This window comes from Sorex araneus, chromosome X (genome assembly GCF_027595985.1).
Source record: "Sorex araneus isolate mSorAra2 chromosome X, mSorAra2.pri, whole genome shotgun sequence".
In the NCBI taxonomy this organism is placed as follows: Eukaryota; Metazoa; Chordata; class Mammalia; order Eulipotyphla; family Soricidae; genus Sorex; species Sorex araneus.
In genome coordinates, this window is record NC_073313.1 from 20,073,858 (window position 1) to 20,100,619 (window position 26,762).

Consider the following 26,762-nt stretch of genomic DNA (forward strand, 5'->3'; position numbering starts at 1 on the left):
AACTGCAAACACAAGGATGGTAATAGACACCATGCAGTAGTCCACGCAAGATAATGGTGGTCTGGACTAGCATCCAAGGGATAGAACCTCTGATTATTGCTCTGAGAGTGTAAATATTTGGGGCTGGAGAGATAGTACAGGGTTAAGGCACTTGCTTTGCATCCTGCTGACCCTGGTTCAAACCCTGGCATAGTTCCCTGAGCACCACCAAGAGTAGACCCTGAGCACAGCCAGGTGTGACCCCAAAGCCAAAATGTACCTTTAAGAGGGAGAAAAAGGGCATTTTGGAATTAAGTCTAGTTATCGTCTCAAAGATTGTTTCCCTTGTGTCTGGTGATTGCCTTTTGAATCATGAAATTTGGAATTAAGGGTCAGAGAAACTATTTATTTGTTTTTTGGGGCGGTCACACCCGGCAATGCTCAGGCAATGCTCCTGGCTCTGCACTCAGGAATTACTCGGGGCATTGCTGGGGGGACCATGTGGGATGCTAGGGAGTCAACCAGGTCAGCTGTGTGCAGGGCAAACACCCTCCCTGCTGTACCATCACTCCAGACCCCAGAGAAACAGGTGAAGGGCTAATTTTGCATGCCTGGGGCTGAGGTTCAATGCAGGAACTGCCATGTTTTCTCTCTATCCTCACTGCACCAGGAGTGACCCCTGAACTGTCATATGTGGCCCCCAAACAAGTGGATGAGAGAAATAGTACAGCTGGCAGAGCATTTGCTTCGCACATGGCCAACATGGGTTTGATCGCTGGCACTCCATATGGTCCTCTGAGCTGTACCAGGAGTGATCCCTGAGTGCAGACAGGGATCTGAGCACTGTTGGTTGTGGCCCCCAAACAAATGAAAAATCCCCCAAACAGGCATCAGGTGGGATTTGATTAAATTTTACTTGACAGACTCTTTGGGTTACCAGGACTGCACAGAAAAATTATTTTTGCAATTCTTATTAACTTGGGAACATTTTTGTTTTAGCTCTATCAATTGAACTTGATAAACTTATACTTTGCATAAGATGATTTAATAATGGCTAATCATATAATCAAAATAATCTGATAAAGGGACATACATGCATTTATTTGAAACTTTATTATATAAATTTTTGTTTCTTTTAAAGATTACAAAACCTGTTCTTTGACAGGAATACAAGCAATATTGTTCCAGGATTATTCATGGATACATCTGAAAGAGCTTATACATTAATAGTATGATTTGAAAACTTCCCAGATTAGACTCTGAAGGAAAACAATTTAAAGTATTCAGTGATATTTGATCCTTTACAAGCACTTTATAATTATGGCGCAATGCCAAGCATCTGATGCAATTTAACCATCAATAAAAGGTACAATACATATTAACTCATAATATGGTACCTTGGGCTTCTGGCATGCCTTACTACAAAGAAACTAATATAAAGTAAGATCATATATAATAGTAGAAAAATATTTGTGATTTTTTTTCTTTTTTAAAAACAGATTAAGTAGATACCCACCCCATTCCCACCCATGGCCAAAAATGTAAAATAATTACATCCCTTCCTTGTATACCTCCCCTTTTGTTTAGGGTAAGAATTAAGATAAAACTAACACACATACATAATTTTAAGAGTTAAAAACTCACCACCCATAATTATTAAGAATGCTAAGGAATGGCAATACCTTGAAGCTCTTTTAAAATTAAAAAACAAAGCTTTAGATGGTAAACTGCACTTAGAGAAGAACAAACCAAATCCTTTATCCTTATTCCCTTGCTTTGTATCTCAAAGTTCTACTTTAAATACTTGTTTGAAAAAACTCAGTATACAGTTCATTCAGTACTATAGTGATAATAGGAGTAAAGATTTTTCACTTCCATTAGATATTGAACTAATCTACTTAGAGAGGACTATTACAGAGACTCTCTTCTTACATACGTCTACATATATTGTACTCAAGTGGTACATGCTCTAAAAAGAATTTCTTGAGGCTTGCCACCTCTGAACTTAGTCTCTAAAGTTCCTTTCCACTAATCTCTATTCAATGTCATATACTTCACTAGTTGCTCTGGGAGAAGTCATGGACATTTAACAGCTTATCATGCACTTCAAGGTTATATGGCAAAATAATGAGGAAAGTGCCTTAAGAGGTAGGAAGTAGGCTCTCATTCCAACCCTTGGATGCCCTGTTACAAACAGTTTAAAGACTGGAATCAAAGTGGTAAATGTGAGACAAGGCTTAAGAAAATTAAGTGGACTTAGTTACTATAATTCTTTGCGAACACTCAATCACATTAGAACCAGTTACAAGTCACTCGATCACACAGAATACAGCAGTGTCAAAAATACATAAAGCGCACTGTAGATACAAATTCTTCTTGGCCATCCATATTTAGGTATTATCATTCTGTAGATTCTTCACTAGAAAAAGTGGTTAAGAATGGCTCTGTAGAATACCACAGTCCCAAGCAAGTGAAATCTCATTCCTTCATTAACTGGTCTCCACCAATAATCACTTGGGGAGACCAGCAAAATGTAAGCAATCTGGAGGTGAAAAGAGGACTATTTTCATTAATTAAAGTAGAAATACTAAGTGAACTTATCTGTGATTTAAATAAGACTCAAAGTATACATCCAGTTTAAGCTAAGCGACATGAAATTAGACCTTTCAGAGGACAGAACTCTTAAGACTAGATCTAATCTCGCCTGGTTTAAGCACCAAGGGTCAGCCATGGAACTCATTATATTTTGTTAATCACAGACAACAGACCTTTTCTGACCCTTTACATTCCTGAGATATCTGTCCTAAATGCCTCCAGAAATCTCAATGTTCCATTCTAGCATACTATAGAATTATCTCTATAAAATATAAGCAAATGGGTTGCCAAATTTTGGTTATCCATAAAGGCCAGTGAGTAAACTAGCAAAGCCCCGTTGAGATGTATACTGCTTGCTGGCTTTCATGCGGATGAAGCACATCTGTACGGAATCCCCTGATCGTGAATGTTTTTTTCATCCCAGGACGGAGTTACCCCAGCTCCTTTCCTACCCAATCCATTCCAGCCTTTTCGTTTAACCTCTCCCCCTCCTCTCTCCCTCTCCAAGTCTCTTATGCCTGTAAGTACAGGGCAAAGACAACAGACCACCCCCATCTCCCTTGATGGCCCCTAGCCCCAATAGCAACCACTCCCTAAAAAGCCCATGGGAAATGGTTGATCCTGTCCACTCTCTGCAGCGCACCACATTTCAAATGTGGACTCTTGAGCGCATACCTACTCCAGGGTAATTCGCTAAGTAACTTTCCCTATGAGCCAACCGCATAACATCTCAACAATATGCTTTAGAAAACCCACATTTTTGGACTTGGGTGTGAAGAAGTGAATCCATATTCAGTCTGTTCAAATCAAAGGTCTCTTGTAGTTAGAAAGATGACATCTCTATATAAACTAGAAGGAACTTACATGATTTCTATAAAAATATCACAAGGACAAAAAAAACTTACCTTAAGTCAACATAAGCACTTGAAAAGAAGAGAGGATACAGATGGTAGCTTAATCCTTACTTTGCAAGATGTGCTCGGTAATGTTAAATGCAATCTACCGTTTGGGATATTATTTCCAGATTATAAACCAGGAGGTTTGTAAAAGTAAACTGATGTGTTAGTGCTCTCACATGCAAATATCTTTATGACCGAACCGAAACCTCCTGGTAGAAGTCCTGGTAAGCAGCAGCATGGAGAAAGGCCTCACTACCACAACTATGGGGGTCTGGAAGAACGGGATTTAAGAAATCAATAGAAGGTCCTGCTGCACAAGCATTATGTTCAGAGCACACTATTTGCCAAGTTTGTCCACTGGTAAGTCAATGGCAGTAGGAACATTAAGACCACAGATGGAATAAATTATGCTCATGAGGTGCATTTTAGGCCGATAATCTTCAGTTCTCTGAAGAATGAATAATTATAGATTTTCTTCATTGGAACTGGCAGGTGAACTAGACAAAGGAGGCAATTTCTTGGATAGCAATACATTTCGCATTCATATACCAGTAGAGGTACAGGACTGCCCCCAAGAAACAATGCAGGTTTCAAATAACTCAGTTCCTTGTCAGGTGATAATATGAAGGGAAGGCAGCATGGTGTTATATGGAAGGAAAACGGAATGAGAAGCATTTTAGTCTATGTTTTGGATGTCAGGTACTTTATGTGCAGTATGAGAACTGTCCCGGATAGTTTATGAGGATTGAAAGATTACCTCTGGTTCTAAAAGACTGATAGACAATACACTCAAGCAATTATGGATTAACATCGGTGTCCAAACTCTAAAAAGAAATCATTTTTTCTGCCCAAAATTACATTAGTATTTTAAAAGAGACAAATAATTCGTATGGCCAAGGTTTGAAACACTGAAAAGAGAGAAAGGAAATAGCAGCTTTCTTTCCAGGCAGTGGAAAGCAGCTTTGTGGTTAGCATCCATATACTCATGAAGTTACAAAAAAAACTTTCCTTCACCCTAGGTATTCTGAAATCACTCCTTTGATACATTTTATTTAGAAGATAAATTTACATTTGATTTCTATGTAATAATCATTTTTTGTCACAGGCAAAAGTAATGTTATAGATTTCCCCCTCTTTAATTGCACAGAGGAGAAATTAAGGAATAACAAGAGGCTCTAAGAAATTCAGATAAACCATATTCTCTTGGTTTTGTACTTCCAGAGATATCCAGAGCTTATAAAAGGAAAAAAAAAGATTTCTGATGTAAATGGCTTAGTGATAACAGATACATAAAAATTTATTTAATAAAATTGTTTAAGCTACCAAATTATATCTAGATAATGAATACTATAATTTCAGCAGACCTAGTTCCCATCATGAAAATGGATCATTTCTAAAGTTAAAGGAAGCATTATGACTATAAATCATCAACAGGGATTCATAAAACACTCAATACTAGATATTCACTTAGCCTACATTAGCTATGATTTCAGGTTAGAAGAGATTTTATCTGATCAATGCTGTGTTCCCTAGAATAAGATAATTTAAGTCCAATTTTGTATAGCGGCTCATGGCCTTTATTGCATTCAAATTAGAGTTTAATATAGAGCACTGTAAAGAGATAAAATTCATGGTTTACTTTGTTCCCCAGAAGAGCACCCTTTTCTTGAACTATTATTCATAGGCTAAATTATTTTGATCTACTTAAACATAAAATAATCAATGAGACCTCAATGACCAGTTGCTAATTTCGTTCACCAATGACTTCACTATGACTCGTAAAGTCCTTTAAAGCATATTGGTAAAATCCCAATGTATGTGCCAAATACTAAATATAGATACAATTTATGATTAAAAGTGCAAGGACTACTTCCTTAAAGAAAAAGAAACCCGAAGGAGTTGCAAAGTATATGGACTAACTTCACAGGTGTAGTACTCTTGATGTCATGCCACACACATGAACCTTTCTTTGCCAAAACAGCTCTCTAGGGAAGTCTGACAGAGCACCTGACTTTAAGCAACAGACAACAAACCAGTGAAAGAGACATGGGGAAAGATATATACATTTTGGAGGAATTACATTCAACAGCTGTTCCACTATCTGACCACTTTCACGGCTGTCCAACAATACTGTTAATCCAGGTGAACTATTGAACCAGATTTAATCGTCAATTGATTAATAGTAATAGATTGCAAGTTTAAACAAGGCATGTATACATTAAAGAAAGCAGTACAGAAATGTACTGTATATGAACTGTTTACAAAAACATACAAAATGTTGGATGGCACAAGGGATACAGTGCTAATATAAACGGATCGTTTAAGCTAAGTGCTTAACATAAACTGTCCATCCCTATAACTAACAAAGAATATCTCAGGGACATGAAATAGTTCCTATAAAAATAATGCTATATGGTGTAGAGTACTTTATTCAGTGTATTTTAGGTGGTATTCATGTGTTCATTATTTTTCTCATTGATTCAGTGAATACATCTTCATCTTGTTTCCATTTCCGTTTCATCCGAAGCTCCGGGAAAATCTAACTTGCTAACAATCATTTAAAGCGAGAAGAGACGAAAGCGGGAGCAGCAGCAGGAGCAGCAGCATTATGGGTACCAGCTGGGACAGTGTGTGCTTGCAGGTGTCTCTCAGAATGTGCTACCTGTCGCCAGAACTTGTGCTATCAGCTTACACCATGGTACCAATGATCTCACTGAGGTCACTTCACAGGGCTGTGGAGGTGATTTTCTTAATACCTCTTCGCTGAGCAAGAGTCGAGCGGCCGACTGGTTCCAAAACTGGTGACTGATTACGGTTCAAAGCAGAGTAGGTAGCTGCCATGGCACCCTGATGACAGAAAAGGAAGGTCACACAGAAATGACAATGGGTGGACAGTTCCATGCACAAAGAATACAAACTGAAAACCCACCCCCCCCTAATTTGCTCCTTGCCAAATGTATATCGATTTTATTAGATTTATAATGAAAAGAACTGCACTGCTCAAATGCTCTGATTTAACTAACCCTGCAGATGACAATAGGAGAGGCTGAATCACATACAAGAGACAGGGATAGACTCCTAATAAGCAATCCTTGTTTTTTTCCCCACCCAGGAATTTTCCCCCGTGTCAATTCTTTTTTAAAAAAATTTTTGGGGGGTCAATCAATGCTCAGGTGTTACTCTTGGCTCTGCAACCAGGAATTACTCCAGGCAGTGCTTGGGGAACCATATAGGATGCTGGGGATTGAACCCGGGTCAGCCACATGCAAGGCAAATGCCCTACCTGCTGTGCTATTGCTCCGCCCCCGCCACGTCAATCTCTTAATGTGAGACTGCAGGGCTGTGTGCTCTTTGCAAGCCTGTGTTTGGCCACTGCAGATAACCTCTGAGTTGGTTTTATTTGGGGGGTGGGGTTATATGTAAGAAAGAAGAGTGGGAATGAGAAGGAAGCGCCCGGAGACAATCCGACTGAGAAGGGCGGCTCACCTTGACTAGATGCGGGGCATCCTGTCTGTTCAGTTGGTATTGCGGCAGTTGGTCCCAGTGGACAATCCAAGGGTGTCTGAGCACGAGGGCAGCGGTCAGTCTCTGATGCGGGTCCACATGAAGCATCTTGGACACCAGGTCCTGTAATAGGAAAAAGAGTAAGACCAGCTTAACCCTTGGCGGGTTCTTGGTTTTTCTTGTCTTCGGGGTGCTGGGGAGCAAGCCCTGTCCTCCTGCCAGCAAGGCATGCACCAGGAGTCACAGCTCGAGCCCACTAAACCTTTCCATTGATTCCACTGGCTGCATCTTCTACAGCACTCCATACTGTTGGGCGTTCTTTGTTCCTCAGACACAACCCCCACCCTTTGGACTCACAGAAATATTATCCATATGACAATTTATCCAAACAACCCCAACCTTTTCTTTCTCCCTGAGGAACAATATTTTTGGTGTATTGCAAAGATTAAAGTTACCACGTATTATGCATCTGTAAGGACTGTGGCGCTTCCCCCCTTGAATATTCTGGTTTCTATTCATTTCTTTTACCAGCTTGTTTCAAAGTCAATTTTTAATATGCAAGGCTTTTTTTGTGCTGCTGGTTGAAATGCAGAGCCCAATAGCAGGAATTTACTTGGAGAACAGGAGACATAGTGCAAGGTATATGGGGTTTAAGAAGCTTGCCTTGCATCCTTTGACTCTGGTGCAAATCCCCAGTGCCACACAGGACCCCCCCCCCTCCCCGCACATTCCTGAGCACAGTTAGGAATAGCCCCTGAGCAAAATGTAGGAAGGAAGGAAAGAGGGAAGGAAAGAGGGAAGGAAGGAAGGAAGGAAGGAAGGAAGGAAGGAAGGAAGGAAGGAAGGAAGGAAGGAAGGAAGGAAGGAAGGAAGGAAGGAAGGAAAAGAGAAGAGAGAGGGAAAGGGAGAGGGAGAGGGAGAGGGAGAGGGAGAGGGAGAGGGAGAGGGAGAGGGAGAGGGAGGGAGAGGGAGAGGGAGAGGGAGAGGGAGAGGGAGAGGGAGAGGGAGAGGGAGAGGGAGAGGGAGAGGGAGAGGGAGAGGGAGAGGGAGAGGGAGAGGGAGAGGGAGAGGGAGAGGGAGAGGGAGAGGGAGAGGGAGAGGGAGAGGGAGAGGGAGAGGGAGAGGGAGAGGGAGAGGGAGAGGGAGAGGGAGAGGGAGAGGGAGAGGGAGAGGGAGAGGGAGAGGGAGAGGGAGAGGGAGAGGGAGAGGGAGAGGGAGAGGGAGAGGGAGAGGGAGAGGGAGAGGGAGAGGGAGAGGGAGAGGGAGAGGGAGAGGGAGAGGGAGAGGGAGAGGGAGAGGGAGAGGGAGAGGGAGAGGGAGAGGGAGAGGGAGAGGGAGAGGAGAGCAGAGGAGAGCAGAGGAGAGCAGAGAAGTGAAGTTAGTTGGAGGGGCCAGAGACACAATATAGGGTTACTGTGGCCAACCCTCAACCCTGTTCAATCTCGGGTACTGATCGTCCCCTCCCACCTCCTCTCTGGCACTGTGGGCCCTCAGTGCTGGGGTGGCCTGGGGTATGTCCAAGAGCTGCAGGCCCGAGCACTGAGCAGCCTCTCATCCCCCTCCGGCTCCAGCACTGCAGCATGGCTTTGCCGGCCCAGTATCCAGAGGCTCCTGTACTCCTGAACAAGCTTGGGACACTGCCGCCCCCCCAGTCATTTACTTGGCTCAAAGGGACTTCCCCCAATATTAAAGGGTTTGTTTTATTATTATTTTTTAAAACTTAAACAGGGACTCGCAGGTGTCTTAGAAAAATTGAAATACAGAAAAGCTAAAGAATATTCATAATCCGGGGGCTGGAGCGATAGCACAGCGGGTGGGGCGTTTGCCTTGCACGCGGCCGACCCGGGTTCAAATCCCAGCATCCCATATGGTCCCCTGAGCACCGCCAGGAGTAATTCCTGAGTGCAGAGCCAGGAGTAACCCCTGTGCATCGCCAGGTGTGACCCAAAAACCAAAAAAAAAAAAAGAATATTCATAATCCTACTCTTCCAGAGACAAATTCTTCCCTGTGTATGGAATCGAAGATGCCTTAAACTGCTGCACGGTTTTTCACTCTTCTGAACAACACAAATTCAATTTATAAGAGCAACTGGCCACCGACTATTCATTCTAAACCTACGAGCATCCATTAAAGGTCATATTCTGCTAGGTAAAGGGATTTAGTAATGACCAAGACAGCAATGAACTCTGAGCTCAGGAAGCACCCGTCCTACTGAAGAATTTCTAATTACCCAAAGAATTTCTAATTGTCCCAAGTTAACAGGAAGTTCACTGAGGAGCTGAATAAACTCGAGGCAGAGTTGAACAATACAAACACCTGATGTGAGCAGGGCAGAGTGGCTGCCTCTGCTCACATAAGAAGGTGACTCTGAAGGATAAACAAGAGTTGGATCAAAGGAAGAAAGAATGTTTGGGGGAAAGTGTAAGGGAACCCAGGCACAATTCAGGAACTGAAAGGACAACTGCAAGGAGACCGTGGGAGCAGATAAAGTGCCGGAGGTGAGACGGGAGCAGACCAATATGGATTTACTCCGGAGGTGATAAAACACTTAAAGCAATGGCGACAGGTAGGCTACGTTGTATACTTTAGAGAGATCATACTATGTAGAGAAAATGCATTACATGGAGAAAGCCTGGAGACTCAAACTTCCTGGAGACTAGCAAAGCATCAGTACAAGAGCTGGGGCAAGAGGAGCGGGTGTAAGAAAGTGGGCAATATAGGTGGAATGGAGGTATTTGAGAGAAAGAATCAACAGTACCCGATGGCTGAACTGGGGAGATGCTGTAGCTTTATATTTCCTTAGTTTTAGTCATCCCTAAGAGCTAAGAAGAGAATACTTACTGGTACAGAATTAGAAGTTTAAGCCTTTCTAAATTCTGAAAGTAGACCAACGTGCTTGAAATGCATGGAGAGTTGCAAAACTAATGTCTATCATAATTTTAATCTAATCGGTGTGTAAGCACGGCATTTCTACACGAGTCACTCACTTATCACCACTTCCCCTCCTGCTACTACCTTTCAAATAGGCGCTTGGAAGCTTTCTCCTTAAAAGGCTGGTGATCCCTTGAATTCCTCCTCCTGTTCTTTAATCACTGCTAGATAAGCGCCTTCATGCTCATCTCTTAACTTACCAGTGATGATGACAACTCTGAAATGTACCGTCTACCCCAATGACAGTTGGAAGGCAGAGATTAAAGAGAAACCTGACCAGCAAATGCTTGGGGGTACTGATGAGGCAGATTAAGTAAAGGAAAAGTTGGCTGGAAAGATAGGACAGGGGTTAAGGCGCTTGTCTTGTACATGGCCAACCCTGGTTCAATCTCTGATACCACATATAGTATCCCAGAAATGCCAGGAGTTACCTCAAGCACAAAGCCAAGAGTAAGCCCTGAGGACTACTGGGTATGGTTCCAAACCCTAACACTCAACAAAACAGAAACAAGCAAACTAAAGGTGGAGAAAAGAACCAGAGTTCCTCAGTTACTCTCCTTTTCGAGGACTCAAAGCCTTTTGCACCAGAGTAAAATGGTCATAAAGAGGAGAAAAATAGTTTTCAGTACTCCTTGATAAGGATTTTGTAAACTAGAATCCATTGGTGAAACCTTGAAAATTGATTATAAGGAGATGAGAGAACATAAGTTGGAATATCGAGCAGATATTATCTGAATAAATTTTATTAACTTTACCTGAATATTTTATGAGAATGGATACTATATCTGGCTTGAAAATCACTTCCTCCACCAACTAGAATTGTGATTCAAAATCTAACAGAAACTTCAAGAAGGAACACAGGAGCTGAGGAATTAAGGATAAACGTTTGTAGGAAAGCTGGTGTGTCTGAATGGGCTTTATGTGAAGTGGATGCATCTCTTCCATTTGACTGGCTTTTGGGGGACAAACACTGCACCCATAGAATCTAGTACTGTGAAATGCCATGAAAATGTGCCCTTATGCAACACTAATTGAACATATTAAGTGGAAACCAGTCAGACTGGGGCTACTACCACCTATTTTATAGGATTAGGAGGATTAAAGATAACTTAGGAAAAGTACAGTGGGAGACAGTAGACATACAAATCATGAAGACTATTATTCATCATGCTCATTGATCAGAAACATTAGATGTATGGATCATAGGGCCAAATAAGTATCTTCTGGAAAAGGAACAAATTAACTGGCTCATTTCTAAACTAAAGTTAATAACTTCCATTTCAAAGTACCACTTTATTTTGGAGGCCACAACTGGCTGTGCACTCAGGGATCACTCCTGGCGGTGCCAGGGGACTGCATGCGGTGCCAGAATTGAACATGGGTTGGCCACATACAAGGCCACATACAACCCACTGTATTATCTCTCCGGCCCTGCAAAATACTACTTAAAAATTATAATCTTGACATTTATAAAGGAAGTCAGACTTACTTTTGCTTTGTCGGAAACGGAATTCCAGTAACCACCACTGAGTGAGAATTTCCCGCTGCCTATCCGTGCCAGTATTTCCTCTGGGGTATCATCAGGTCCATTTGCAAATGGAGTGTAACTAGTTTATAACAGAATGAAAATACAAATTAGTGACATTTCTTTTTTTGGCTAGTTATCTTTATTTGCAGTGTCAAAAAACCCTATAATTCAGTTAATGTAATACTTCACTGAAATCCATGAAAGTGAGATATGAAGCTAAATATGAAGCTACACAAAGTACTAGATCAAGATAAAACTTATTAAATATTATTTACATGTAACTAATACTAGATTTATTATTATAATAAATTTAAAAATATAGATATTTTAACACGATACATTACAGGATAAAATATTTTAAAGTAAGTGTTCACACCACAGAATGAAGCGCTCATCAAAAACAACCACCAGTATTGGCAAGGATCTGGGGAGAAAGGGACCGTCATTCACTGCTCCTGGGAATGTCCAACTGTCCAGGCTTTTTGAAAGATAATACAGATATTCCTCAAAAAAAAACTAGGAATTGAGCTCACATATGACCCAGAAATTACACTCCTGGGAATATATTCCAAGGGTTCAAAAGCACAATGCAGAAAAGATACCTACACTCCTCCTACGTTCACTGCAACACTACATACAATATCCAAAATATGGTCATAACCCAAATGCCCATAGACAGATGACTGGACAAGGAAACCACGATAGGGGCCGGAGCAACAGTAAAGCGGGTAGGGCATTGCCCACAGCCGACCTGGGTTCAATCCTTGGCATCCCATATGGTCCCCCAAGCACTGCCAGGAGGAACTCCTGAGTGTAGAGCCAGGAGTAACCCCTTGAGCATCACTGGGTGTGAGTCCTCCACAAAAAAGTAAAAAAAAAAAAAAAAGAAAGAAAAAGAAACCAGGATACAGATACACAGTGGAATCCTACTCTGCTCTAAGAGGAAATAAAGTTATGCAATTTGCCAGAATGTGGATTGATCTGGACAGCATCATGTCAAGAGACATGAGCCAGGGGAGAGGAACAGACTCAGAATGATCTCTTTCATATGTGGATATAAAGAAACTTCCTAGGGCAAAGTGAAATGCCAAAAGGCAGTAGAGAGGAAGAGCAGGGAGCTTGCGCTAGGGCAGGAGTGGGATGGGGGAATAAGTTAAGGAAGGAAACACTAGGACAACAGCGGAGGGGCAAAGTGCCTGCCACAGAGGCAGCCTGAGAGTGGGAGGGATACTGGGGACACTGATTGGGTTAGTGGGTACTGGTGAAGGACAGGAATTGGAACAGTGTGCCCCTGAAACTCAATCATTAATATCTCTGTCACTTTGTAATTCACAGTGATTCAATAAATGGTTAAGTATTCATTCCACAGTAATAGTACAAAACCGGTAGGGGAAAAATCGATTTGAGAGAATAAGTAAAATTGTACAATATAAAAGTCCGTACTGATACAGTTATAAATATAGTATTGTAAGATCCTATACATAACATGTAGAAATAATTAAAGAGGAAACAAATTAAAAAAAAACCCTCAAATAATTTAAATAAATACCGATGATTGCATGCTGTGGTCTGCACTCACCCAGTAAGCATTGTATACAGGAGGACACCAAGACTCCATATATCGCAAGCAGCGTCATAGCCTTGTCGTTTTAAAACCTAGGAAGAAAGCTTAGTGTTACCACACCATTGTTTATTAAGGATATAGGAGTAAGCTGTGAACGGAATGATAGTTACCATTATCGGGTTGATAAGACCAACTTCAACAAGACATGATTAAGAAAGAAAATATCAATCCTATTCTAGAGCTTTCTACTATTAATTCACATACCTATTTTAATTTTGGTATCTGATGCATTATTTCTTAAGTGCTACTATGGCACTAAATAGTAGGTTACAAAATAAATCGAATGTACTCAGTACTTTTAGTATCGCTGGGAGAAAAGATATAAGTGTTACTTTTTAAAAATATTATTTTACAGGGTTGGAGCAATAGCACAGCAGGTAGGAGTTTGCCTTGTGCCCGGCCGACCCGGGTTCGATTCCCAGCTTTCCATATGGTCCCCTGAGCACCGCCAGGGGTGATTCCTGAGTGCAGAGCCAGGAGTAACCCCTGTGCATCACCAGGTGTGACCCAAAAAGCAAAAAAAAAAAATTAAAAAATTATTTTATGGGCCAGAGAGATAGTACAGTAGAGCACTTGCCTCATACATGGTGGCTGATCCAGGTTCAATCCCCGGGACCACTTATGGTCCCACCAAGCCCAGTCAGGAGTAAAAGAGCACAGGGCCAGGAGTAAGCCCTGGGCACAATGGAGTGTGGCCCAAAATACAAATAAATAAATAAATACGCATACATATTTAATTTTGGACTGGAGCGATAGCACAGTAGGTAGGGCGTTGCATGTGGCTGAGCTGGGCTCGATTCCTCTGCCCCTCTCAGAGAGCCTGGCAAGCTCCCCGTGGCATATTCAATATGCCAAAAAGAGTAACAATAAGTCTCACACTGAAGACGTTACTGGTGCCCACTCGAGCAAATCAATGAACAATGGGACGACAGTGCTACAGTGGTACAATATATTTACTTTTATAATAAAACGTAAAAAAATTGAGAAGAATCTGAGCAAAGAGGTAGTGGGAATGCAATGTTACAATCCTTTGCTTTATCACTGTGAGTGAAGTCAGTCAGGAGAGCGCTGGGTACAAAATGATCTCTCTCCTTGTGGGACTTAAAGATACACAGCAAGGTAACACCAAAGGGACAATGCCAAGATAATGGGGTGCCGGGATCAAACCCGATAGCCCCAGCTGTACTCTCTGTCCGGCCCTTAGGGGGCATGTAATCTGACTTTTCTTTTATAAAATGTGCTTCAAAGGACAACTGTTAGTTTCTCAGGAAAAAAGCAGCTTGACCAATGTAGTCCTTGAGGATGCCTGGGCCAAGGACCAAGACATTTTAGTTTAGGCGAAACCTGAAAGGTGGTAGGCAAGAAACCAGCAAAGGATAAGGGACCACAGAAACAAGGCAAATACACTAGTTTCAATTTGATTCCACACACCAACAAGCACGATTGTTTCTACAGAAAGACAGAGGTAAAGGCATGAAAAGGATTATGAGTTGTAGTGGACTAATGAGAGAAGAAAATGCCAACATAAGAAAAAATAAGGACACTTTAACTACTTGTCAGTAAGTCTTTAATTAAACAACTATGAGTTATTCAATTAAGCACAGCAAAAGATTTCTAAAACATGCTGAAATACTGCACACAAACTCTAAAACGTACCTCTGGTGCAACAAAATTTGCAGTGTAACAAGGAGTCATGAGAAGACCGTTTTCAGCTCTGAGTTGTTTGGCAAAGCCAAAATCACAGATTCGAATTGATTCTGGATTGCCAGATTCATCCACATAAAGAATGTTGCTAGGTTTCAAGTCTCTGTGAACCACCTAATTGAAACACAAATTAAAGAGTTGCATTAGCAATACATTTCCATTACAGAAAATTTTTTTTTATTCAACAGCTGTCAAGCAATGCACTTAGGAAGATGAGGAGTACTGACCTTTTAATTATCCTACCATTGTAAAATGCTGTTAATATGAGCTTAACTCTAATACCACAGACCTGGAGGACTGAGAGAAGGAAGAAAGAACAGGGTTTCCCTCTGTCCAACAGAGGAAGTGGGTGCAATTAGCAGTAAAATCTGTCTCCAGGATACTCATTCATTCAACAAATATTTAGTGAACACCTGTCATGAGCCAGAGTAATATAGAAGAAGCTGCATTATATGATGTGATGAACAAGTTCCTAAGGTCCTCGGCTTTATATGTTAGGGGCTTACACTGCAGTTGAGAAAGGCAGAGCTCTAACAGGCAAGAGATAATGTGTAAGGGGGGAGAAGGGGGGAGTTCAGGGGACTCTTAGAGAACTCTGATATACGAACCAGGACACAGAGAACACTGAGCAAGTATGAACAGTTGGGTGGGGGGCATCCTAAGTGAAGGAAATGGCATACACAAGATCCAAGACAAGTGCTGACAGGCTCCATGAAACAGGGAAGGGTGTAGAAGATGTAAAACTCTAGACTTTAGGTATTACTGTCTGATATCCAAGTGACAATCTCTCTCTCTCTGCCACACACATTCTTTTGGAGTTACATATTATTTTCTGTTTTTAATCATCTATTTGAATACTTTATCATAACCCTTGTCAACCTTCCCCATTAGACTTAGGTGCTTCTTCCAGCAGCTGCTGAGTCTGTATTCTAATCAGTCACCTCAGCATTAGTCTCTGCTCTTCTTTGCTCCTCCCCACCCAACATTTGCTCCTCGGTCCTATTGCCCTCAGAGACTTGCCTTCATTAAAACCTTTGTTTTGTTCTATTAGTATTTTTCCCTTTCTTTGCAATCTTAATTTTAATTTTTTTGCTTTTTGGGTCACACCCAGTGATGCACAGGGGTTACTCCTGGCTCTTCACTCAGAATTACTCCTGGTGGCGCTTGGGGGACCATGTGGGATGCCAGGGATTGAACCTGGGTCAACTGCGTGCAAGGCAAAAGTGCTACCCGCTATACTATCACTCTGGCCCCCATTGAAGGATTTTCTTTTATATCCAAATACAACTCCAGTCTCTCTGGTTCTGGTTCTGCGCTTGAAACGGGCCCAACTCTCAGCACCAGGGGTGGTTTACCACAAACAGCGCTGCCTTCTGTGTCAGAAGACTTCCCTTCCATTTTTGGTAGAAAATAGAGGAATTTAATTTAAGCAACCTAGAACCTCAGAGCCTGGCAATCTAACTGTGGCGTATTGGACATGCCAAACACAGAAAGAACAAGTCTCACAATGGAGACGTTGCTGGTGCCCACTCAAGCAAATCGATGAACAAGGGGATGACAGTGCTACAGTCTGCTACAGAACGTCAAAGTAGCACCTGAAGCTCAATGGGTATTTATGTAATGGAAGAACGGAAGAAAACTTTTGCTAGTATTTCCCGTTCTCTGTATACAGCAACTTCTGTCATTGTAATTTCATCTCAAACATTAAGGGAAAAGAGGTAAGAAAAAAGGTACGCAGGTAGCATTCTGTATAAATATGTATGTTTATGTATAAAACGTCAAAAAGAACTTACCCCTTGTGCATGAAGATATTCAACGGTTTTAGTTATAGTGAACAGGACAGCACTGGCCTCTCGTTCAGAGAAAAATTTCTGTCTAAGAATTTTATCCAGCAGTTCACCCCCTTTCATAAGTTCTGTCACAACATACACGTATTTTCCATCGTCATACACCTATATAATTCAACACCAAGATGTAAAAAATTATTTGAAATTTTACATATGCCCAGAACAAGGTTTAGTATACTGAACAGAAATTAACCCTCTTTTTGGTTTGTTTTTGAGCACCACACCTGGCTGTGCTCAGAGCTTACACCTGGCTTGATGCTCAAACATCACTCCTGGCAGGGATGGGGTGGGGGGCAGCATCTGTGGTACTGGGGATCATGCAAGGCAAACACCTGAACCCCTGCGCTGTCTCTCCAGTCCAATGAAGAAAAATTAACTCCTTTTATATTCAAGGAATTTTTTACTTATCACAACAAATGGAGATCACTGTCACTGTCATCCCTTTGCTCATCAATTTGCTCGAGTGGGCACCAGTAGCGTGTCCATTGTGAGACTTGTTGTTACTGTTTTTGGAAGATCGAATAGGACACGGGTAGCTTGCCAGGCTTGCCGTGCGGGTGAGATACTCTCGGTAGCTTGCCGGGCTCTCTGAGAGGGGCAGAGGAATCAAACCCAGGTTGGCCTCGTGCAAGGCAAGAGCCCTACCCACTGTGCTATCGCTCTAGCCCAATGGAGGTCAAAAAATTTAAAATAACCATAGACACATAAGATTATTAAAATAGGAACTGATGAGACTTGGTATCAAATATATCCTGCAATTTTCTTCTGTGAAACTTAATTCATGATAATAAAATTCACCATGGACACTGTATATGAAGAGGCATTAAACTTTTGCCCTTAAGTTTTGTTCTTCTTGATCTCGTTTCTATCTATTGATTTTCCTTGCAATTCCAATCACGGAAGTTCTATATTTAAACACATGGTTGAAAAATGGAGTATTCTGTTTTTCATTAAACTGAAAGACAAATTACAGTGTGGGAAGATTAAGTATCAGAGAAAAATTCCATCCCACCACACAGAAGTATACCAGTGAACTCCTAAAGTAGGAATAGAAAACTACAATTTGGAATTGTACTCCAGGCAATTTTGAACTGAAATAACTCCTTTATTAAAGATTAGTCCTTTAAAAAACATTCCAACATCATAGAACTACTGTATACTTTTCTTTAATTTCAAAAGAGGTAGGCAAATTCTGGGGCCCTAAATGAGGAGAAAGCAAGATACACGCCATCCAAGTTTTTATTCTAGCAGGGAGAAACAGACATGGAAATAAGAGGTGAAAGTGTTGGGGATGTTGTACTAAAGTTGTGGAAAATTTTGGAATTTGAAAAGAAGGGGCAAAGTTCTGAAACTAATAGTTAAAATCTTGGCAAGTTTCCAAGTCAAGTCTGAGAAAATGTATTTTATATGCTTCTTTTTTTCATTTACTTGGTTCGAGTTGTTAAAGCATCACTTCAAGTAAGCAGCTTAATGTTTTAATGGGACTAACATTTTCCTTCTAACAACGTACAATGATAAATTCTTCTGTGGGAACTTAAGTTGTGGCTAGGAAGGAGGAGGATAAATTAGGGAATTCGTAAAATGTCGGAGGTATTTGGAAGTTCTCTGGCTTAGCCATAAGATTGCGTGATCTCTCTGGTCTACAGCACCCAGGTAAGGTCTGTGAGCACCATCAACAAGCGACTGAATGCTGCCTGGTGGAGCTGACACCCTCTACCAAGAGCTCTGTTACAATGAAAGCCATGGAGAGCAGAGAGCTGCCAAGACACTCTGTCCCTAGAATGGAGATAGGAAGTGCAGGCTTTGTGGTGTAACAATGTCTCAGTCAAGGCGAGATGTGAGGCAGTTATCCAGGCCAAGGCACTCTACTGAGCTGCATTAGGGAAATTAAGCGTGCCAAGAAACTACGGACATGCTGGAGCATAGTTGGTGCACAGGGTATGTGAAAAAGTGTGACAACTACTATGGCAGAAGGCAGGGACAAGAAGTGTCATGGTTAGGTAAGAGTGTGAGTGCTCCTTGGCAGTACCATAGAAGATGCTTTGGGGAATCCTGGTTATTCCACAATTACTCGTACCCAAATGTTCAAGTACAAATGGACATTAAATATAACGTCTTCAATATATTTTTTTCTTGAGGCAGAAGTGGAAAAAAAATAACACGTAAGCCTATTTTTTTTTTTTTGGTTTGGGGGCCACACCCAGCTGGGCCCAGGGATTACTCCTTGCTCTGTACTCAGGGATCACTCCTGATGGGCTTGAGGGACTATATGGGGTGCTGGGGAACTGAACCCGAGCCAGCCACGCGCAGGGAAAGTGCCCTTCCTTCTGTACTATTGCTCTGCTCTACAACACCTTTTCTTTATAAGTGGAATAATTCTACCTATGTTGGCCTGCTATTTTCTTTTTTGGGCAGAGGGTGTCGCACCATTTCTGGTGGCGCTGAAGCGTAACTCCTGGGTCTGTGCTCTGAGATCACTCCTAATAGTGTTCGGGGAACTATGTTCAGTGGCAGGGATCAAACCAAGCGGGCCATGTGCAATGCAAGTTACCTCTGTACTATCTTCCCAGCCTCCTTTCAATATAATTTTTAATGTAACCATGTCTGCTTCTTTCTACTACCTGATATTTGAACACATTTCAAATATCATGATATTTGAACGGAGTCAAATGGTTAACAATAAAGAATATACTTACATCCTTTAAGGTAATAATGTTTGGGTGCTGTCCATAACGAAGAAGAATTTCAATTTCTTCTGTTGGATCTCTCTTGCTTTTATCAATAATCTAAAAAGAAAATAATTTTTACAAAAATCTCATGAGTTTTAGTATTTAGAGTTCCAGATACTAGCGTTTTCTTTTTGTTTTCTGGGCCACTCCCAGATGTGCTCAGGGCTTATTCCCTGCTCTGCATTCAGGGATCACTCCCCCAGGGCTTGGGTCCCAGGGATGGAAATAGGGTTGGCCATGTGCAAGGCAAGCACCTTACCCACTTCTCTATCTCTCCAGCCCCAACAGGTATTATATTACGTTCATATTGTGTATGTAAGCCATTTATCAACCGGTCTTATTCAAATAGTTGGTGAAATTCAGTCAACTTTAATCCCTATCAAGAGCTAGAATATCACCACCAGCATTTTTTTTATTTAATTAACTTTAATCTCTTTACTAAAATGCTTCAATAGAATATCCCACTAGTACTACTTAGCACTGTCCTCACGTTGTTCATCGATTTGCTTGAGCGGGCACCAGTAACGTCTCCATGGTGAGACTTGTTGCTATTGTTTTTGGCACATAGACTAAGCCACAGGGAGCTTGCCAGGCTCTGCTGTGCAGTCGGGATACTCTCGGTAGTTTGCCAGGCTCTCCGAGAGGGACGGAGGAATCAAATCCGGGTAAATCGCATGCAAGGCAAACGCCCTACTTTCTGTCTTATCGCTCCAATCCACAAGTAGTACTTACTTATAAGAAATTAACCATTAAGTAAAACAAGATTAGTTTATTTTTTTTTGCTTTTTAGGTTACACCTGGCAATGCACAGGGGTTACTCCTGGCTCTGCACTCAGGAATTACTCCTGGCGGTGTTCAGGGGACCATATGGGATGCTGGGAATCGAACCTGGGTCGGCCGCGTGCAAGGCAAATGCTCTACCCACTGTGCTATTGCTCCAGCCCCAAAATAAGATTAATTTTTAAGCTTCACAAAAAGTTTTACGGAGTGGAGTGATAGCATAGTGGGTAGGGCGTTTGGTTGGCATGCTGCCGACACGGGTTTGATTCCTCCGTCCCTCTAAGAGAACCCGGCAAGCTACCGAGAGTATCCCGCCCAGATGGCAGAGCCTGGCAAGCTACCCGTGGCATATTCCATATGCCACAAACAGTAAGAAGTCTCACAATGGAGACGTTACTGGTGCCCGCTTGAGCAAATCAATGAACAATGGCATGAATGGGATGACAGTGCTACAAAAAGCTATACAGAAAACCACACTTAGAATTAAGTTTAACCATTATAATAAAACACGTAAAATACTACTGTAGCTTTCCAATGCCATTTTTTTCTTTTGGGGTCATACTTGGCTGGGTTAAGGCCCACTCATGACTCTGTGTTCAGAGATCACACATAGTGATGGTCAAGGTACCGTACATGGTACCAGGGTCAAATCAGGATGGGATCTGACACCTCCAGCTCTTCTTTCTACATCTGTTGCTTCTTAAAAATACATAATACTTTAATGTGTAAAGCAGGATATTTTTTGATGATAACAAATTTTGCTTTAATTTCATAATAAGGGGAGTCTGAAACAAATTTTGTGACTGTCATATTTTCAATTTAAATTGTAATTACTGTCTGTATGTAATGAGTACCCAAATGTTCCAGCAACCTATGAAAGACCTGGCAACTTTCAATAAGAACCAAATATACTATACAAAATCAATTTATTTGTGAAACAGTTCTGATTTTGAAGAGCAGAGGTAAACAAACATAGGTGTCCAGTGTAATCAACTGCAGATGACAGCATATAATTATCTAAATGGCAGAGGAAATGAATAAACACTTCTCAGGAAAGACAGGAGGATGGCCAATAGGCACATAAAAAAATGCTCGGTATCACTTATCACAGGCGAAATCCAAATCCCAGAGAAATCCAAATCAAGACAACAATGAGATACCATCTCACATCAGTGAGAATGGTGCATATCAAAATTAGTGTTGGCAGGGATGTGGTGAAAAATGAACTCTCATTCACTGCTGATGAAAACGCTCTTTGGACAAACCCTTTGGAAAACTTAGACAAACCCTTCAGTAAACTTAGAATTGAAATGTCATTATGACCCAGCAATTTCACTTTTGGGCATCTACCCCAGAGTATAAAGACACTCTCAGAAGAACATATGCACACCATTACTCATTGTTGCACTCAGTAAAATTCAACCTTGGTGTCTAATGACAGGTGAATGGATTATGAAGATGTGGTATATATACACAAGGGAGTACTATGCAACTGCAAGGAATGAAGCAATAATGCAATTTTCTGCAGCCCGGTTGGAACTGGAAGATATCATGTTGTGTGAAGTAAGCAGAAGAAGAAAGAAAAAAACAGTGATATTACTTATCTGTGATATAGAATATGGCATGAGGAAACAAAGTTGATATGCCTAAATCACCCTCGAACTCAGTGTTTAGAGAGGAGAAGGACAGAGAAGGGAAGAAATAAAGGAGCGGGGGAGAGAAGAGAATGGGAAGTAATGGGAGAACAGGCATCAGGGCTTCAGTTATACTGATGATATAAGTGAGTGATGTAGTTATTTTTCCAAAACACGGACTCAACAAAACTGGAAAAATAAGATCTAAGCTGCAACCACTGAACTCTGCAAATGGCCTGCCAAGCTGACAGGTGGGAGATGGGGTGGGAACTGGGGGAGGGAGGGAATATGGGAACCCTGGTGGAGGGAGTTGATACTGGTGGTGGGACTGGCGTTGAACCATTATATGCCTAAAACTCAACTACCTGGGCTGGATAGAACAGCAGGTAGGGCATTTGCTTTGCCTGGGTTCAATCCCTGAGCACCGCCAGGAGTAATTTCTGAGTGCAGAGCCAGGAGCAACCCATGAGCATCGCCAGGTATGACCCAAAAAGCAAAAAAAAACCCAAACCCAAACCCAAATCCCCTTCAACTACCAACTATTTTATAAATTACAGTTCTTTAATACAAATTTTTAAAAAATCCAAAACAAAAAAATAGGAAAATGGGTGATTAAGAGGAAATATAGAAGACGTGAATTCAAGAGAGATGATCAGGGCCCTAGTCATCTGAGAGTCAGAAGAGGGTTTCAACAGGGGCTATTATTTTTGGCAACATTCTCTCTCTGATCTGCTAATCTGTGCACAGGTTACATTATAAGCACATTTGTGCTTACAGATGTTAGATCTATAGTAATTTCAGCATAATCCTGTTGTGCTAGAACCGATCTAATGAATCCACTTTAAGTCACAAGAGTTTACAAATGGCTTTAAGATATTCTCAAGGGTTTGGTGTCTGTAGTTCAGAGGGGACCTCAGGATACTCCTGCTTTGGTCTGATACACTGAGGCAAGACACATCCTTAAACCGCCTTCATCATTTTATCTTCTTTCATGCAAATAATCTGACAATTTCTATGGACCCCCAGATTTCAGTATAAACAATGAGTAAAAGAGTAAATATAAAAATACATTTCTATGGCTCGTCCGTACAACAGAAAGCCTGTCAAGACACTCATGATTTCTTAACTAAATTAACATCCAAGTTTAAATCAGCAAGAACATTTGTGTGGATATCTTCCTTAATATTTCCTGTGAAAAGATGACATTTTAGATTTATTTTTATTTTGTGGGAGGTCACACCTGGAAGTGAACATGCTCAGGGGTCTATGGTGTTCTAGGGTCACCAGCGAGCCACACCCAGTAGTACTGGGAGGGGATGTGGCACTAGGGATGGAACCTACAGCTTGAGTCACATCCAAACTCCCACATCTACATACACACACAAAAAATTTAAAATAGGGGTTACACTTAGCAGTGCTCAAGGGCCACTAGGGCTATTCCTTGGCCATATTTGGAGGAGCGGAGCAATGCCAGTAATTGCCCTCAAGGACTCCATTTGAGCCATATTCCTGGTCAAATTTTTACACAGTGAAATCATACTAGATCTAGGTATATGACGAGTTAGATGGATGCCATCCTAACTAAACATGAGTTAGCCCTACTTATAAGCTAAGTTTGCTTGCAATGGGAGGTCAGAGGCCACCAATCTAACAGGAAAGACAAAGAACTGAATGAAGTATTCGTTCACATACAACTAAAGATCTGCAAACTGAACTTTATCATATTGTCAGGTGCCTCGGTTTTGTGCCTAGAAAAACTTGCTGTATCTTAGGACATTTGATGAAATGGAAAGAGCTTATGATAAAAAAATATTATAACAGTGGTTCTTTTCTCTTACTGGTTCACAGACCCTTTTATTTATTTATTTTTTAATTGTTTTGGTTCTTGGGCCATATCCAGCAGTCCATGGGGGCTAACCCAGCTTGGTGCTTGGTACACTATGTGGATGCCAGGGACCAAACCTGGGTCTCCTGTATACAAAGCCTGTCCTCAGGCCACTGAGCTCTCTCTCTGGCCCTCAAAGATCCTTACAATATGAAAAATGAATAAACACTATCAGAAAAATGAAAATGTACAAAATCTGGCATATATTTTGAGAAATTCTCAAAGTGAGGAACTTTTTTTTTTTGCTTTTTGGGTCACACCCAGCGATGCTCAGGGGTTACTCCTGGCTTTGCACTCAGGAATTGCTCCTGGCAGTGCTTGGGGGACCATATGGGATGCCAGGGATCGATCGAACCCTGGTCAGCCGAGTGCAAGGCAAACGCCCTACCCGCTGTGCTATCGCTCCGGCCCCAAAGTGAGGAACTTTTTGAGAGCAAAAGTGGCGCTACCATAACTAAAGACAGGCATAAAGTGAAAATGTGAAAAGGGCATGCGTGCTTACAGGGAAATCCAAACTCTATTAGATCCCCAGAGATCACTAGCCAGATATCTGAATTTACCTTGCCTTTTATCACACAGGGCACATTCATCAAGGGGAAAAGATTGCAATTTTGGGGCTAACTCCTGGCTTTGTGCTCAGAAATCACTCCTGGTGGTACTCGGAGGAACATGCGGTGCCAGGGATTGAATCCATGTCTGTTGCATGCGTGATAATTACCGTATCTACTGTACAATCTCTCCAGTCTGAAAGATTGCAATTTTTAACTGGTAATACAAGTTTGAGGAAGAGCTGTTAAACGAAGGATTGTTAGGAAAAAAAGTTTGGAAAAAAACATTTACCTTCACTGCAAACTCCATGTTTGTGGCTTTATGTATACATCTCTTGCACACAGAATAAGACCCAACTCCAATATCTTCTTTGACTTCATATCCATCAGTAAACTGGATGCTGTTTCTGTGCAGCTGCTGTAAATACAAATACAAAGTGAGGAAGAGCTCCATAATTGCGTTGCTGTATTTCAGAATATGGGAATGCACCGAATGCATTCAGCATGCATTCTTATTTTATCTATAAATATAAATGCCTATCAGTAAAAATTGAATATATTAATACTGATTTTCTTTTCTTTTTCTTTGGTGTTGCAGCATTAAATCCAGGTTGCATGCATGCAAAACACGTGCTTTGCTCCTGTGCACATCCTTGGCCCACTGCACACATTCCTCTAGGACAACAGTTATGAATTTTAATAATACATAGCAATCTACATTTTAAAAGCTAATTTCAAAAAAGGAAAAACTGGGTATTTACAACAAATAATGTAGAACTACTTGATAAGGGGCCTGAAGCTTGAAACCTCTGGGGTCGAAGAAAAGACAGAATAAAAACCTGTCTCAGATATACCATTGGTTGGCTATGTAATCTTGAACCTGCATTTCTCACAGGGCCATGGTGAGGATCAAATAAAATCACATATTTGAAGGTGACCTACGTTAACGTTATTTTGGATTATTGAGTAGCTATATCCTCTTGTCTCCACTCTGAAGTCACAGCTTTGACACAACTTCTGCTAAAGAAGCTATTAATGGGTTAAGGACTCATAACATGGAGTCGGACAATGAACACGAAACCAATTCCATAATCAGGCTGAGAGAAACTGTGCTGTCCGTGGCCCTGTTGATAAGTATACTTCTTCTTTTTTTTTTTTTTTGCTTTTTGGGTCACACCCGGCAATGCTCAGGGGTTACTCCTGGCTTTGCACTCAGGAATTACTCCTGGCGGTGCTCAGGGGACCAATGGGATGCTGGGAATCGAACCCGGGTTGGCCTCGTGCAAGGCAAACGCCCTCCCCGCTGTGCTATCGCTCCAGCCCCCTGAGACCCCCATATACTTCTGATTCACCATTCAAACCTGTGTTTGAATTGGTTTTCTGGAAAGCGCAAAGCAAGACGGCTGACTGATGAAAATAAACTTTAGAACACAAGCAGCCGAATTATGAAGCAAAATCAAACACTAATTATACATTAAAAATGATTCACTACTTTGGAAAATATATCTTGTTTCTGACCACTTTTCCTAAAGGCAAAGAATGACACAAGACTTGGAAACTTTGTGATTTGTATTCATTTTGATTTCTTGTTTCTTTTTATGGCAGAGATGACCTGTGGGCAAAAGCTGGTTTAGTACTTGTTGTTCTAAACAAAGTTTTTGTTTTTGTTTGGTTTTATGGGTCATACCTGGCAACACTCAGGGCTTACTCCTGGCTCTGCACTTAGGGATCACTCCTGAAGGTGCTCAGAGGACCATATAGGGTGCCAGGGATCGAACCCGGAGTGTTGCATGCAAGGCAAAGCCTGACCCACTGTACTATCATTCTGGTGCCTCTAAACAAAGTTTTATCAGCACAAGCCACATCCCTTTATTTATACATTATCTATGCTAGCTTTGGTGCTACAGAGGTCAGTTGAATCAAAACAGATATGACATAGTCTACAAGGCCTCAAATATTTAAAAAATAAAACCAGCTCTGAGTGCAGAGCCAGGACTAACCCCTGAGCATTGCCTGGTGTGTCCCAAAAAGCCAAAAAAAAAAAAAAAAAGATCTTACATTGAAGCCTGATACATATCCAAGACTCTGGTGCATGCAACCTTTTTTTTTTTTGTTTTTGTTTTTTTGTTTTTTTGTGTCACACCTGGCGATGCACAGGGGTTACTCCTGGCTCTGCACTCAGGAATTACCCCTGGCCATGCTCAGGGGACCATATGGGATGCTGGGATTTGAACCCGGGTCGGCCGCGTGCAAGGCAAACGCCCTACCCGCTGTGCTATCTCTCCAGCCCATGCAACCTTTTTAAAGCTACTTTAACTAAGCAAACAAATCTACTCTATAATCTCCTCATACTTCGTAAGCAATATTGCACATTTTAAATTTGACTTTCACTCACCTGAACAATTGAATGCACACCCACGGTCTGCATAGCTTGGTTTTCATCATCTGAGGTAATAGCAACAAAACTAAACCCCCGAAAAAGCTGATGTGCATTAGCACTCGGTGGAATGCCAGGTGAATCTGAAAAGAAAGAGCGATTATTAAGAAGGTAATTGCTTTGAAAGGTAATTAAGG

The 26,762-nt window shown here is 41.5% G+C and overlaps 1 protein-coding gene across 6 annotated transcripts in view; it reads right to left on the reverse strand.

The window, feature by feature from the left end:
• Nucleotides 1-1,059: 1,059 nt before the first annotated feature.
• The window catches only part of RPS6KA3 (ribosomal protein S6 kinase A3), a 120,946-nt gene continuing 95,243 nt past the window's right edge, over nt 1,060-26,762 (reverse strand). For all 6 annotated transcript variants that reach the window (XM_055121584.1, XM_055121583.1, XM_004612235.3 and 3 more), the window contains 9 exons: nt 26,584-26,708; nt 24,481-24,606; nt 19,309-19,398; nt 16,559-16,717; nt 14,718-14,879; nt 13,017-13,093; nt 11,399-11,516; nt 6,960-7,100; nt 1,060-6,320 (listed from right to left, as the gene is read on the reverse strand). In XM_055121584.1, coding sequence (XP_054977559.1) covers nt 6,198-6,320; nt 6,960-7,100; nt 11,399-11,516; nt 13,017-13,093; nt 14,718-14,879; nt 16,559-16,717; nt 19,309-19,398; nt 24,481-24,606; nt 26,584-26,708 — 1,121 coding nt within the window. In that variant the 3' untranslated portion in view covers nt 1,060-6,197. The remainder of the gene's footprint in view (nt 6,321-6,959; nt 7,101-11,398; nt 11,517-13,016; nt 13,094-14,717; nt 14,880-16,558; nt 16,718-19,308; nt 19,399-24,480; nt 24,607-26,583; nt 26,709-26,762) is intronic.